The sequence below is a fragment of the Labeo rohita genome, chromosome 22, assembly GCF_022985175.1.
Source record: "Labeo rohita strain BAU-BD-2019 chromosome 22, IGBB_LRoh.1.0, whole genome shotgun sequence".
Lineage (NCBI taxonomy): Eukaryota > Metazoa > Chordata > Actinopteri > Cypriniformes > Cyprinidae > Labeo > Labeo rohita.
Window position 1 is genome coordinate 17,304,130 of NC_066890.1, and position 16,550 is coordinate 17,320,679.

Consider the following 16,550-nt stretch of genomic DNA (forward strand, 5'->3'; position numbering starts at 1 on the left):
TGCTATGAGCAGTACTATGATAGTCTCATATAATCAGTGACTCCATTTACACACACACAAATATTCTGATATTAATCAGAATTTGTTCATATTCTCATTATGCAAGTATTATATAAATGCATTTACTTGATCACTATCCGCCTTATTTTTCCTGTAAGAACATGTCAGGCTATTTGTAAATTTAATGTGTCTAGCTTCCGCTCCTTTTGCTGCTTGATATTGCAAACTGGTGTCTTACCATATTATTTTAATGTATTATCTTCATTATGAACACAATGAAACTGTTTGTAGTGCAAACAGTTTTACCATTTACTGCACTTGTTATTCGTCTTGTTGTTTTCCTAAAGCGGCTAATGAACTGGAAGTCTTGCACATTCAAAGAAAATGTCTTACTTCCATGTTGAAAACTAAGGCGAATAACCAGATTAAGCCAATAATCTGGTTTCTTTAATCTGAATAAAACAGATGTCATATTCTACTTTTAATCAGAATTTTGGGTCATGCAAACACCTTATTCAGAATATCCATCATAAAATATTACTATCTCACACAACATGTGGTCAATATCCCATGTCACATTTACGTAAGGACACATGAGGCAATCTGTTTCTAATGTTTAGACATGCTTACTTTACCATGATAATTTTTGCTTGGTAATACTATGAGCAATACTATGATAGTCTCATATAATCAATGACTCCATTTACATGAACAGGAATAGTCTGATATTAATCAGAATTGGTTCATATTCTGATTATGCAAACGTCATGTAAGGCTATCCACCTTATTTTTTCCCATTTGTAAATTTGTGTCTGGCTTCTGGTGTCAACAGCTAATTTTGCTGCTTTATATTGCAAACTAGTATGTTATACCACATTATTTTAATGTATTATCGTAATTATGAACATAGTGGTTTGTAGTGCAAACAGTTTTACCATTCACTGCACTTGTTATTCTGCTTGTTATTTTCTTATAGCAGCTAATGAACCAGAAGCCTCTCACATTCACAGAAAACCAACCCAGGCTCATGAAAATACGTGCCTTAAATGCATTTCTGCAACAGTGTTAATATTTACCTCACTGCACGTTTTGCATCAATTTCAAAGTGAAATGTCCAGAGAGTGGCACTAAAACACACGTTCAATACGTGACCGTGGCACATTGTTATTACATTGGTCCAGGCACCTATTGCTGGGTTCTTATTACGCCGCTTGAGGTACGTATTGCGGCTGTTCAGAATGAAAAAACGTGGGTAGTGTCGTTAAAGATTAACGCTCTATCATGTTGGAAATATCCCCTACACCAAACCCAACCCTAAACCTACCCATAGTGTTAACAAATGCAACAAGTAATTAAAACAAAACACAGTTGTTGATGCAGCTGTGCTTTTTAACTTCCTTATGCAGATTTGAAACTGGTTTGTCTAAATGTAGTTTCATCGTATCAAAGCTCAACAAACCTACTGAATTAGAAAACTCATGCATATGAAGCTATATATGTGATGACAAAACTATTTTGCAGTCATAACATAGTGTGAAAATTAGGCTTTATTAATCAAAACTCTATACCTGTAAATCACACCTTGTGTGAAATAAAAGGAATAAAAGTTGTCAGAGTTTTACTGCCCCTAGTGTTCATTTCTAACTGCAGTGATTCGTACATATAGGTACGTTTTTTCAGTTTTGCATAAATGTATATAGAGGCACGAATTTCTGCTTAAGTAGCAGAAAACAGCTTACTTCCATGTTGAAAAATAAGGTGAATAACCAGATTAAGCCAATATTCCGGTTTCTATAATCTGAATAACACAACTGGCATATTCCAGTTTTAATCAGGATTTTGGCCTATGCAAACACCATATACATAGCGACAACTTGATAAAATGAAGAAAAGCATATTCAGGAGGAGGATACTCAGTGTTTTATCAACATTTTAAGGTGTGGTCACATTAGTGAAATTTAGCTTAAAGGGGTCATCGGATGCTAAGTTCACTTACATGTTGTTTGAACATTAATGTGTGTTGGCAGTGTATGTACAAATCTACCCTATAATGATAAAAATCCATGCAGTGGTTTTTAATTAATCTGTAAAAATAATATTCCCTTTTCCAAATCAAGCCATTCTCAAATGCTTGTTGTTATGACGTCACACCAACAGAGGCCCTACCATGATAGTTGATTGACATGAGCGTCTTACCTCAGATCAGCTGTCACAGTCCAACTCCATTGTTTCAATGCCAGAGCAGGGATGTAAGTTAGACAAGAATTGAGCAATTGAGGTGTTGTGTTGCTGGACGTAATAATAGACGTTGTGATCGTCATTTACTCCTGACATGTGAAGGGAATGCGCCTCCCGATCTACATATATCCATCTATGTTCGCATGAATAATTTGTTATCCAGCTTCACTTACAGCAGAAGTGAGTATAAGGGTTTTTTTATGAATCTTTGTGATCGCCTTTCCTAATAAAGTGCTAGTTAGCAAGTTTAGCCGCTGAACGCGGCTAAATGTGGCTAAAGTAAACAGGCTCGTCACTCCACATAGAGAAGAGAGGGGCGGGGCGAGCAGAGCTCATTTGCATTTAAAGCAGCCTCAATCAGAGTGGGTTGATTTTTGCAGAGCTGACTTTGTCAAGGTAAAAAGGGTCTTGTTTTACACAACCATTGAGAATCGTTAACCAAAGTATACTATAGACTTTCATTAAAACCCTAAAGAATCATATCAAGTTGTGGAAAATGGGCACCCGATGACCCCTTCAAGATTTTGAGAGCGAAAAAGGTCAGTTGTAGTGTCACGATTTATGAACCAAGAAGCTTTCTGTTGGTCAACATTTAATTATTTTTCAGAATAAAGGCTTAGCCAGAATATAGAGCTAAATTGAAACAGCATGTAAACATGGTCACTGTAGTGCTCCATTGTAATTGACTGTGGCCGGTCTCGATAATCCATATTTTCACACTCTACAGGGTGGCGAAGCATCATTTAGCCCTGCTAATTAATGCGCCATTGTATTACACGTAAAGAAAAGGGAGATTTACAGGTGATTTGCATTAATTAAATGGGAGATTATGTTCAAACAGAGACTTTGCTACAGGTTCTTAGATATACAGGTGCAAGTAATCTCAAAGTAAAAAAATGTTCCTGGATATACATCCTTGGTGGTCTAGAAACAACCTTTATGGTTTGATTTTAGTGTTACAGGTTTAGATATGTGGTATAGTGGCTCTGAATGGGATTTACGCTTTTATGTAAATTGATTATTGACTAGGTGGAACCTTAACAGTCAGCACTGGATTTTTTTTTTATTATTCAAACAAGGACAGGCAGTTTTTTAATAGCTACTTGCATAATTTGCATACCTTTCTTGGTTGAATGAAAACTTTTGTTAGAAACATTTCTTCACTCACTTAACTTTTGCCTTAGTACTATATATTTAGCCAAGTTCATGGCTCATTTAGGCCTAGATATAGTTATAAACCTCTCAACTGGGGTTGTTTTAGGCCTGGTGGGAACACAGACCATTTGAAACCTGACATCTGTAGCAGCAGCGATTCATTACCATGATCTGGCTTGAAAAATGTACAGTGGGCATATTTATTGATGACGTGATCACAATTTCCATTTGGCATTTGGCTACATTTGGATGGATAAATCTGTAAAGCTGTGCACTTAATGAAATTGTTATGTTGACTAGTTTTTGTTGATTTTAAACACAAAAACAGATTTAATTTGAGAAAAACTATCATCACATACGCAGATATAAACTTGAATATCTGTTTAATTTGAAGACATTATAGCAGAAATATGTTACTGTTTTATACAATTATTCATTATAATGCAATTTATTAAATTATTTTTTAGGAATATATTTTTTCATCCACATTTTAATTTAAACAGTAAACATCTGTTGTGCAGCAAAAAAAAAAAAAAAAAAAAAAAAAAACAAACAAACAAAAAAAAAAGATTGTAAAAACGTATCATACTTTCATTTCATTACCATCTTTTCTGTTGATATTTTTTATGAAATCGTAAAAATAATAAACAATTAAATTAATTAAAAATGTTTTACAGCTAATAAAATTCAAGTAATAAAAATTTTATCCAGAAAAAAATAAAAATAAAACGGAAGAAAAAAAATCTAAATAAATAAATACATTTTCACTGGACACGATTATTAAAATTTTACTAAATTACCGAAGTGCTAAAGTTTGATGAATTCAATTAATTAGACATTTTTTGATTTTATAACATTTAATTAAACCATTAAATAAATAAATAAATAATAGGGCCTTATTGTTAAAATCTCATTAATTAAACTTTTTAGATATTTTTTATAGCTAATAGAATAAAAGAAAATAATAATTCAATAATTCAATAAACTGGAATAAGTAAATATAATATAATATAATTAAAATAAAATATAATAATAATTAAAATGAAATCTAGACCAATTATAAAACAGAATTTTTTTTTTTTTTAAATGTTATGAATTAAGTTCATTAGACCTTTTTTTATTCAATTTAATACACTTTGATTATAAAATGTAAGTAAACCATTAAAATTAATTCAGACTAAAATAAAATAAAATAAAAACCACAGAATTTAGGGAAAAATAAAATTGAATTGTGAATGAAATGAAATAATACATAAATAATCAATCACTGGGCCCTATTGTTAAAATCGTATGAATTAAACTAATTAGAGAACCTTCCTAGCTAAATTCAACTAATTAAAATAGAATCCAGAAAAATTAAAACAGAAAAAAATATCTGAAAAATAAAACATTTAATAGGACACTATTGTTAACATTGTAATAAATTATTCAAGTGTTAAAATTTAATAAAAGTTCAGTTCATTAGACCTTGATTTAACAAAATGTAATTAAACCATTAAAATGAATCCAGAAAAAATAAAATAAAATGAAAAACACAGAACTTAAGAGGGAAAACTCCCCTAGTTTTTTGTCATTTTAGAGTTTAGGTATTAAGACTATGTTGCTTAGACAGAAATGTTGTTCCGGGACCAACAGAAGAACCAGAAACACATTCAACTTGGCAAAATCCCGTCGACCACAGGTGCGAAGCAGTGGGCACCATCATCTCGCTCTCGTTCCTCTCGCTGTCTCATCTTCTAATTGGTTGGTGGATCGCCTTGAGGGACGAGGGAAAAAAACGAGACAGGCACAAGTAGCGATCGCTTTGCACTAATGACATGCGTACGCCACCACCACCCGTGGACATGACTATCCAAATGACACACTGCCAAACTCCTACACAGCCAGCAGACGGCCTCACGACGCTTTTTGGATTTCTGACCTAGTTTCTCCGAGCCCCAACCGACTGATGTGCCGCCCCTTTGAAATCTTGGCTGTCTTCCGATGTTATCTGAAAACACACCCACACCTGTAATTCAGCGGCCGTGGGAAACGCGGCTTTAATTAACCTGTCGGCAGATTTTCAGAAAGCGCGACGTGGGTGAATCCGGGTGGTGTTACGACGATGAGCAGATGTTGCAGCGTTTGAGTCGAGGAATCATCAAGCGCTCAAGCGAATTTGTCATTAGCATGCTGTGATGCCGCAGTTTTAGCACCCGTGACGTCTGATGTCTGATGTTCCTCTGAGAGCCCACAGCTTATTTCATTCACCCTGAAGCTTCAACAACACTTGCCAATCAAGTTTTAAATTATAACGCACGCAGGCTAATTTTGGGGACGTTTAGAAGCTGACAAAAATTTTGGAGTGTGAAGTAGGCTTGATTCCGGTTCTTCGGGAGATATTTCTCATGCTTCTTTTTCTTTCTTTCTTTCTCAAGATCAGCTCTTTACCCAAACTCTTTAAATCCAAACTCTCTCTCTCTCTCTCTGTCTCTTTTTTATTTATTTTTTTTGGTGCTCTGTTTACTCTTAGACATTACATGGAGTCATGGAATATAAGAGGATTCACAATAATAAAATTCTTTTATACCTTTTCTACCATTTTAAATGAGTTTCAATTGACTGTTTTTATAGTTTGTGTTATTTTGATTATTCAGATTAAAATAATCAATTGACTGTTTGCTTCAGAATTTTCACAGAAGTTCCCATGTGGGATTTATTTATTTATTTATTTACTTATTTATTAAGTATTATTCATGTATTTTTATGGCATATATAGATAGCGTGCTTTACCTTTTATTTTTAGATTTTCAGTTTTAGTAATTTTATGTGCTTTCTCTTTTCTTAGTTTTTTTTTTATTTCAATTTTTGTCATTTTAGTACTTTAATTAATTAATAATTAGAAATAAATTTAAATTAAAACACTAAAATGACTAAAACTGAAATTTAAAAAAAAACTTACATAGAAATAGTTTAAACTAAAACTAAAAGGCACATCAAAGTACTATTTTAAAAAATCCAGTAGTTGCTGAACATTTATTTATTTATTTATTTATTTATTTATTCATTCATTTTCAATTTTCTTCTATTTCTTTTATAAATTCATTTATTTTCATTTTTTTTATTTTTTTTATTTTGTTTTTATTTAATCTTAAATATAGTCATTTATGTACTCATTTCTATTAGTTTTTGCTTAAAATAATTCTATAAAGCTGTGATTTGAGTTTATTTGTTTTAGTAATTTTAGTACTTATTAAAAAATGGTTGCCAATGCATTATTTTTAATTTCTTTAGGTCGAAGTTGTTTAATTTTGTATGTAGATTTTATCTAAATTTACATTTTCATAGTTTTAGTTAACAATAACCATGTATGTGTGTAATATATTTGCACATCTTATTTATTTATATATATATATAAAAATAAAAATATATATATATATATATATATATATATATATATATGTATATTTGTTTTTTTTTTACTTTTTTTTTTTTTTTAAGTTAACTAACCTTTTGAACTTACTTTCAGCTTTGTCTTAAAAACGTAAAATTCTATAATTTTTACTTACTGACTTTTACACACAGTCACATTATTTATTTATTTTATTTCATTTTACTGTATTATTACTTTTTTTTTCTCCTTAAGCTTATTCCGGTTAGTTGGCAAAGACATTTTTTTCAACTTATTCTTTTTTTGTTTGTTTGTTTGTTTGTTTTCAGTTGAAGTTATTATTTTTATAGTAATTCCATGTGCTTTTCTTATTTCTGTTAGCTTTTGTTTAAAATATTTCTATTTAGCTTTGATTTGATTTGAGTTTATTTATTTATTTATTTTCAAATTGAAGTTGTCTAATTTATTATTTAGATTTTATCTCAGCTTTTTTCAGTCACCGGAAACAATTGAATAGTTTTAGTAAACAATAACATTATGTGTGTATGTGTAATCTCATAATTTTTTCAGAATTATTTTGAAGTAACCTTCAACTTTGTCCAAAAGGTTAATTTTTTTTTTCTTACTGACTTTTACACACAGTCATAAGCGCCTATAATCTATTTTATTTTATTTTATTTTTTATTTTTATTTATTTATTTTCCAGAATGTTGGTTGGACCACATGAACAAAATCTGAAATGAATAAAATAAAATCTGAAGTTCTTTCTCCAAAAATCAGCTCTCTCTCTGCTATGTGCATGAGTTTGTGCGATTCAGTGATTGTAGAACGCATGTAAAATTATTATGGCTCATTTGAACTACTTCAGATTTGCTATCTTAGATATTTCCTACTGCTCTTTACACCACACTGCCTAAAAAAACCATCAACCCATTTTTTTAGAGACACAGGTGCACAAAAACCTGCAATTTACAGTATCAAAAAAGAAAATGCCGAACTCAGCATCACCTCACACTCCACTTGTGGGCCGTCACCAAAAACCGCAGCACATGCGGCGAGAGTAATTTCACCAAGCACTTACACTCGTCCTCTCCTGCTTTGTAAGATTGGCTAAATTGGTGATACTGGCTTTAGCGGCACTGTAACAGAAGCCCTTATTGTCATCGTTCAGCTGCTGAGCCATTGTTGCATTCGCGTGTCACGGCTGTCCTCACTTAACTGAACACTTCGCGCGTAAGAGCAGATGGCGTGGCTATTACATATCATCTTATTTACCGCTGTGAGACATGCGGACTCCCGTCAAGGCAAACAGAAACCACCACATGTGTGAATCTAGGCTGAGGTTGTTTCCCAACCCCTCCCACGTGTCCCAGTCTCACACTGTTCGGTCACAACGAAGGCAATAAATATGCGCCTAGTTGGCGTTTCTGCAACATTTTAAAAGTGTAATTTCGTTCCAGTATTAAAATATTGACGTATGTTTTTTTATGTGTTGTCGTTTCCAGAGTGGTGAGTGGAAGGAGAGAGTCCTGCCTTCCCCCCTCCCTGCCCATTCCATCATCCGTAGAGCATCTTTCATGCGTCTCCCTGGGCCCGAATCCCACGTCAGGATGAACTGTGAGCAGGATTTTGGAGATGGAGGCATGAACGTCACTCTAACTCTCCGGCTGCTCATGCACGGCAAGGTAACCGCACACACTTACACTGCAAACAGTTCGTGTTTTCACTGCAAGATGACCCTGAGAGTAGCAGCTGATGTTTAAATTTCATTCTGTCATTAATTACTCATCCTCATGTCGTTCCAAAATTGTAAGACCTTCGTTCATCTTGGAATACAAGTTAAGATGAAAACTGAGAGCTTTCTGACCCTGCATAGACAGCAACACTACTACCACGTTCAAGGCCCAGAAAGGTTGTAAAGATATCATTAAAATAGTCCATGTGACGTCAGTGGTTCAACTGTAATTTTATGAAGCTGTAAGAATACTTTTTGTGCGCAAGGAGAATGAAAATAACGACTTTTTTCACAAAATTTCTTCTCTTTCGTGACAGTCTTTGACAATTCGTAACAGTTGTAAGTTTGGGCATATTGGTGGCCAATTTAACCCTTAAATGCATGACTGTTTTGCCAGTCACTATTACATATTCGGGTCTTTAGTGACCCGGCTCGTACATCCAGCATGGATGAATCTCTAACTGCTGCAATAGCAAAAACTCTTGATATTTTAAGAACAATTACAGAAGAATAAAATAGAGCATACTTCGTTACCTTTTGAAACCTAGAAGGGTTCAATTTGATCATCACCGTTATCGCCAGAGCGCACTTCCACAGTACATTCAGCATCTGCCTCATATTCACGATCTCAAACATATTTGCAAAACTATCGCTTTCAATGACTTCAAAATCATTATTAATTTGATCTATTCGATCTATTAATTCACCACATCCACCATCAAATGACAGTGATATTTATAATTTATTGCATACAGTATTTGCTCTGCAGTAAAACCATTTAAACCAATTCAAATTTTGCTAATGACATTCTTTTGTTTTATGCCTGCGATAATTACGAGTGAAACATCACGTCATTATTGTCTATTAAACAGTGCCACCTCGAGGAATAAAGGTGAATTGCGTGTATTGAGTCATCAGATATTTACATATTTTTGCAGACGAAAAATATTTTATTACACTATTACACACCTCGGGTATCTAGCGACCCTATACACTTGACATATTAAAGTCACATGTTTTACAGAGGGAATTTTGGGTATCTCATTTTGTCACTCCATAATTCTCCATAATAAAAAACCTAGAACAGACAGATGGTTGGGTGGTTGTTGTATAAAAGCAAGTAAATTATTTATGAACAAATCCCTCTGTGAAAAACTTCAGGAGATAGACAGGAATACAAATGTAAAGTTTGGTGTGTGTAAGTGTTTCTAAAGTGGAGATGTATGGCTCAGTGTAGAAGAAAAAAGTCATTTTGAGAAAACGGCCTTTAAAAATATGTATTGTAATTGAAATAATATTGGCACAAATAGATAAAGTGCTATAAAAAAAACACTTAACAGTGTCTTTTGGATTTTTTCTTTCCACTAGTCACTTTATGAAAAACCAAAAAGGCTTTGACAGGTGCATGAAAAAAACAGCATTTTTCTGTTTCTCCGCTTAAATAAACAATAATAGAGTTATTTTATAATGACAGTACATTGAAGCTTTGAAAACAACTATAAGTGAACTATACATCAAATCACTGAAAAATGCAGTGGTAACCTTGAATTTTCATTTTAAGATTCAACATCTGAAGAGTTTATTTGCAAAAAACAGCATTAAACTTTAGTAATTAGAACTTTAGTAATTAGAATAACCATGTATGAATGCATATTTGTCATGTTGACTGAACTTATGGTGGTGGTGCTTAAGATATTGTTTGTAGTTTAGTGTTTCCATGAAAAAAACTAAAAATAATACTGAAAAGTTAACAAAACTACTACGAATTCTACTAAAAACAATAAAAATAGAAAACGCACTAAGGATTAATGAGCTGCTGGGTTCATGAATACTAATCACGTTGTCTGTGTTTACTCGAACTGATTTGCTAAAATCAAAACAGGGATGATAATAGGTGAGCGCCAGCCAATAAGATTACCGTTTGCGCATTAGCTCCGCCTACTACTGGAGAAACAGGCAGTTCTTAAAAGCTGAAGAATTCCAAAGGAACTCTGTTGTTTTGACAAGAAAATACAGCAAAGATTATTGTTTACTTGTAGCGTGTCAATTCTGCATGGTATATAAGACTCTCTTGCTCTGTATTTTTCTTTGCGTGTGTGTGAGACAAAGCGATGGCTAGTCGCATGCCTTCACACTAGAGTTTACGGTTCATCAAATACAGGTACGCTGCGCATCCATTCAGATGAAGTGAAAAACAAAATTATAACATTATAATAAATTATAGTAACGCCACATTTTATTGTCAGTAACGGTAACGGCATTGTAACGGGGAAAACAGTAATTTGTTTGATTACTCCTTACTGAAAAAATACCGCCATTTATTTATAACGCCATTATTTCCATCACTGATTGGAATGCACAGTGAAAAATCATGATTTTTGAAAATTGTTAAAAATTGAGTTATCTGTTTTTGCAAATGAACTCTTCATTTGTAGGTGGTCTAAAGTGAAAGAGTTGTAAAAATTCTGAAAATCTTTTAGAGCTTTGTTTAAAAAATATAACATATTACACATTAATTAATAAATCAGTATTAGGGCTGTCAAACGATTAATCGCGATTAATCGCATACAAAATAAAAGTTTGAGTTTGCCTAATATATGTGTGTGTACTGTAGAATTATTATGTATATTTATATATATATATATATACATACACATACAAAGTACACATATGTATTTATTATATTTTTTATATAATTTATATTATAAATAAAAATATTTTGTACATAAATAACATGTTTCTCTTAAATATATACATTAATTTGTGTATATTTATATATATAGATAATTACACAGAGTACAAAAGCATATATTAGGCAAATTCAAACTTTTATTTTGTATGCGATTAATCGCAATTAATCGTTTGACAGCCCTAGTCAGTATATATAAAATATTTAATTTACAAGTGTCATGTTTTTGATTATTATTTTTTTTTTATTCATGTAAGCTATAGCTTCTGACCTTTAAATCAAAATATACTCATGATTGACATTAATTACTGCTTCATTAAATCAAAAACACAGTCTAGATGTTATTTGTGTATTTTACTTTCATTTTATTAAAAGTAGGCCAACAGCGCCCCCTACGGAATTAAAACTCCTTACAGAACTGACATTAGGAGAGCACATGTGAGTTAACATACTCCTCATATTGGCAAAACATATCAGCATTTTTTTTTTCATATTAGGCCGATGCCGATATTTACATTTTAAGCCATTATCGGCCGATTCCGATATCGGTCTGTTTTGTATGATCTTATTTGTACTTTTTTGTACGATCTGCATTTGAACATACAAAAACGTACAAATGAGACTGACAGTGAGATTTAGGGTCAGACTTTAAATCTTGTGTGTTTTTCTAAAAACATACATTTGGGTGACTTTTGGTTTGGGAAATGTTGGTACTCTGGCTAGAGTGCGGGAAAGTCTGAAGGATGATGTCATGTACCACTTATTACCCTCTGACATCATGTACGAAAATTTCTCGAAACGTTTTTAGCAAGGGTCTGTGTTTAATTTGCTAAAACTGAGAGGCATCACTTAAGTCTTGAATGATCTCTGTGTTTATCCTCACTGAAAGATCAGATGACAATCTGTTGATGGAGATTTAAGGTAAATTGGCACATAAATCATATAAATGTGTCGGTTTATTAACGGTTCATTATGTTTTCATTGGTTTTTCATGACTGTTTTTAATGACTCATTCCTTTTTAGTGACATGCAAATGAGAAATATCAAAGAGTTCTAGGCATGTGGGTGGAAATCTGTCACTGGCAGCTGGCTGACAGTTTAACGAACATGTTGACACTGTAATGACATGGCAATGAAATCCACGACCATTTGTTTACTAGAACTTTAGAGAATTCGAGCAGATTCAAAACATTTAGAAGACTTAAAAGTCATTGAAGAATCTAGCTGGAAATGATTGTTTTTAAGTGATATTTATCAAATTAAAGATATTTAATCAATCCAACTCAGTAATAAACAGCAATATTTACATACTGTATATGAGACAAACAAGAGATGACCCATTTTAGGTCTGCATCAAATTAAATTCACAAAAGAAATTGTATATACATAGAAAGCATATTATATGTAAGTGTCTAATTTTTCAAATAACTATTGTGAAAATAAAATGTCAAAATATGAATAAAATAACATCATTCAGCGTAATGATCAATTTATGTAAAAATGAAACATCATACTTATTCTGACCTGCTGTATTTATTAAAATATGTAAATGAATAATAAGTGATCATACTAAATTTCATTGTATTTTAAATGATTAAAAATTTCTTTCTGACAAATTGGAAAACCCAGTGGTTTGAAGATTGTTAAAGATTGTTTTGAAGATACTGTGATCCTTAAACACTCTTTTAATGTCATCTAATGATTCTTGTTCTAAATATGGCTGACAAGATGATTTGTTATATGAACTATTGTTACCCTGAATGACATTTTAGCGGGTGTCTTCTGTAAATCATGGTAAAAATGCATGACAGTCATTATTTTTGCTCACTCGCTCACTCACTCACTCACTCACTCACTGTCTCTCACTGTCTCTCACTGTCTCTCTCTCTCTCTCTCACTCACTCGCTCACTCACTCACTCACTCACTGTCTCTCTCTCTCTCACTCACTCACTCACTCACTCACTTTCACTCATAAATAAATAAATAAACAGGACATGTTATAATGTATGAAAAATAGTATTACGCTTTGTTTTGATGCTTAAACAAACAACTAAATAAATAAATAAACAAACATACAAACAGGACACATTATAATGAATGAAAAATAGTATTAAACTTTGTTTTGATGCTTAAACAAACTAATAACTAACTAAACAAACAAACAAACAGGACACATTATAATTTATGATGGGTGAAACAGTATTAATTTTTGTTTTGATGCCAAATAAATAAATAAACAAATAAATAAATAAAAAAACAAACAAACAGGACACGTTATAATGTACGAAAAATAGTATTAAACTTTGTTTTGATGGTTAAACAAACTAATAACTAACTAAATAAATAAACAAACAAACAGGACACATTATAATTTTGGTTTGATCTTTGTTTTGATGCCAAATAAATAAACAAACAAATAAATAAATATATAAATAAACAAACAAATTTATGAGGGAAAAACAGTATTAAACTTCGTTTTGATGTTTAAACAAACAAACAAACAATAAATACATCTAAATAATATAATATAAATAAATAAATATACCTACATGCCTTTTTTTTGCAAACACAACAATTTTATTTTGTGTTTTGTTTGTTTGTTTGTTTTTTGGAAAATCAATGGAAACTTCAGTGAAAATTCAAACAGTCTAATCAATATTTTGATCTGAACCATCAAAATATTGAAAAGAAGAAAATAAAACTGGACACATTATAATGTATGAGGGACAAAACAGTATTAAACTGTTTTGATAATAAATAAATACATACATACATACATAAATAAATAAATAAACAAGCAGGACACATTATAATATATGAGGGAAAAATTGTATTAAACTTTGTTTTATGCTTAAACAAAGGGGTCATCACATGCCCAGAGCCTGTTTATTTTTGCCGCATTTAGTCGCATTTAGCCGTGTTTAGCCGCTAATCTTGCTAACTTTTTATCATTATAGGGTAAATTTGTACATACACTGCCAACACACAATGTTCAAACAACATGTAAAAGTGAACTCCGTGTTGCATCCAAGTGCATCCGATGACCCCTTTAATCACACAAACAAGTAAATAACCAAATAAAAATTTATAAATGCACTACACACACATGCGTCATTTTACTTTAGTGAACATGTGTCGAAGACTGACATGGAAAAGAAGAAGTTGTTGAATGAAGTTGATAAATGTATTCTTGTGACTTCATAACATTACGGTTGAAACACTGATGTCACACTGACTATTTTATCGATGTCCTTACTACCTGTCTGGGCCTTGAACGTGTCATTGCTGTCTATGGAGGGTCAGAAAGCTCTCGGATTCATCAAAAATATCTAATCTGCGTTCCAAAGATGAACAAAGTTCTTACAGTTTTGGAACCACATCAAATCTCAATGGATAAAACCAAGTTTAGTTCTGAAATATTGTACTTTTTGGTCACATAAATCAAATGGGATATGAACACCATTTTGTGTTGACTTTAAACCCAAGATGGGACATTTAAACTGTACCGAGTGCTTCTGGAACCTGTCTGGCCCTGATCTAATATGGTTCCACGTGATCCCAGAGTGCACAGATACTCAGACCCAGCCTACCTCATCAAAACCCACAGACGGATGAGCGGGGAGTGAGCTCGGTAATCAATAAGCTGACATTTGCTTTGTTTCTCTTTTCGCAGGAGGTCGGCAGCATCATAGGCAAGGTGAGCGAATCTCTTTGTTCCTGTTGTCCCTGCTGTTGACTTATTAGATTTGGTGGATGCGTCTTGAGATTTTTGTCACTATTGGGTTTGTTTTTCCTCTGTATTAGATTGTTCTCACAATCTTTCTCACAGACCTTTAGGTTACAATCCAAAAACCCAGATTAGAAATCTACAGAACGCATCGCTATACTTGATGTTTTCAGCAAATGGTTTGTTAAGCGCGACAAGTCGTGCATCTTATGTATTAATGATCTGGATGTATTACGTTGTTCAATTCTACAGCTAGCTCTGTTTATCCCTAGAGCGAGTGCAATTGTCTAAACATGGCACAATCTCTTGGAGAAGCCCGATGTAGATGTCACAATGATTAGTAAACAGTGTGTCAGCTACTGATGAGATGATTTTTGTGGGATTTTTTTTCCAGCTTCGGCCAACTCCAGGTCCTGGAGCGACAAAACACATACACGCACAAATACACACAGTTGCTGGCATTTCCTTGGCTCCAAATAAATCTCTTGTGACACAAAGCTCTCTTCAGAACTGGCCTGCTAATAGGTCTCTGGGCCTTTGCCAGAGTTTGGCCTCAGGACAAGAGCCAGACGGACGGATACAGACCACTCTGAGCTCCACAGGGGTCTCTATTGCTGCAAATACGGCTTCTTGAAAGCACAGTTCACTCTTTTGTTTTGCATAGAAAGAACTGAAAAATAAATGAAGAATGTTGCAGTGTCCTACAGGTCAATCTTTAGAAGAAAATCTGATTAAAATGTTTAAACAAGTCAAGAACAAGCCTGGCTGCACTTTCTGTTGCAGGGATCTCATCGACCACTAAAAACAAAGCCTAGATGCAACAAGTAGTGCCGAAACATAATCAACTCAAATATGTTAACAACAATGTTCTTTCCCATTAAATTTTGATTAAAGCATCCAAACAAAAAATTAAGAACAAGTATAGCTGCACTTCCTGTTGCAGGGATCTCAGTAACCAATAAAAGCAAAGCATAGCTATAAAACATAATCGATGCAGGTATGTGAACGCAAACATTCCTTGCTGCACAAACTTGATTTCATTTTTTGTTTGGGGTAAAACTTCCAAACAACAATCAAGAACACATTTAGTTGCACTTCCTGTTCCAGGGATCTCATCGACTAATAAAAAGCATAATGCATAGCTGCAAAAAGTAGTGCCGAAACACTCAGTGCAAGTATGCGAACGCAAATATTCCTTGCCGTGCAAGCTTGATTTCATATTTTGTTTGGGGTAAAACTTCCAAACAACAAATCAAGAACAAGTTTAGTTGCACTTCCTGTACCAGGAATCTCATCAACCAATAAGATAAAAAACAAGGTTGTGACAAGTAGTGCCGAAACATTCAGTGCAAGTATGTCAACGCAAACATTCCTTGCTACGCAAACTTGATTTCAAATTTTGTTTGGGGTAAAACTTCCAAACAACAAATCAAGAACAAGTTTAGTTTTTACTTCCTGTACCAGGGATCTCATTGATCCAAAAAAAGCGTGAAGCATAGCTTCAACAAGTAGTGCCGAAACACTCAGCGCAAGTATGTGAACGCAAACGTTTTTGCTACACAAACTCGATTTCATATTTTATTCTGGTTACAACTTCTAAACAAAAAATTAAGAATACGTTTGCACTTCCTGTTG

At 33.0% G+C, this 16,550-nt stretch overlaps 1 protein-coding gene across 5 annotated transcripts in view; it reads left to right on the forward strand.

Annotated features, from left to right (window-relative positions):
- The window catches only part of pcbp4 (poly(rC) binding protein 4), a 117,585-nt gene that overhangs the window by 59,745 nt on the left and 41,290 nt on the right, over nt 1-16,550 (forward strand). For all 5 annotated transcript variants that reach the window (XM_051094837.1, XM_051094838.1, XM_051094841.1 and 2 more), the window contains exons 2-3: nt 8,269-8,448; nt 14,862-14,885. In XM_051094837.1, the coding sequence (XP_050950794.1) occupies nt 8,341-8,448; nt 14,862-14,885 (132 nt within the window). In that variant the 5' untranslated portion in view covers nt 8,269-8,340. The remainder of the gene's footprint in view (nt 1-8,268; nt 8,449-14,861; nt 14,886-16,550) is intronic.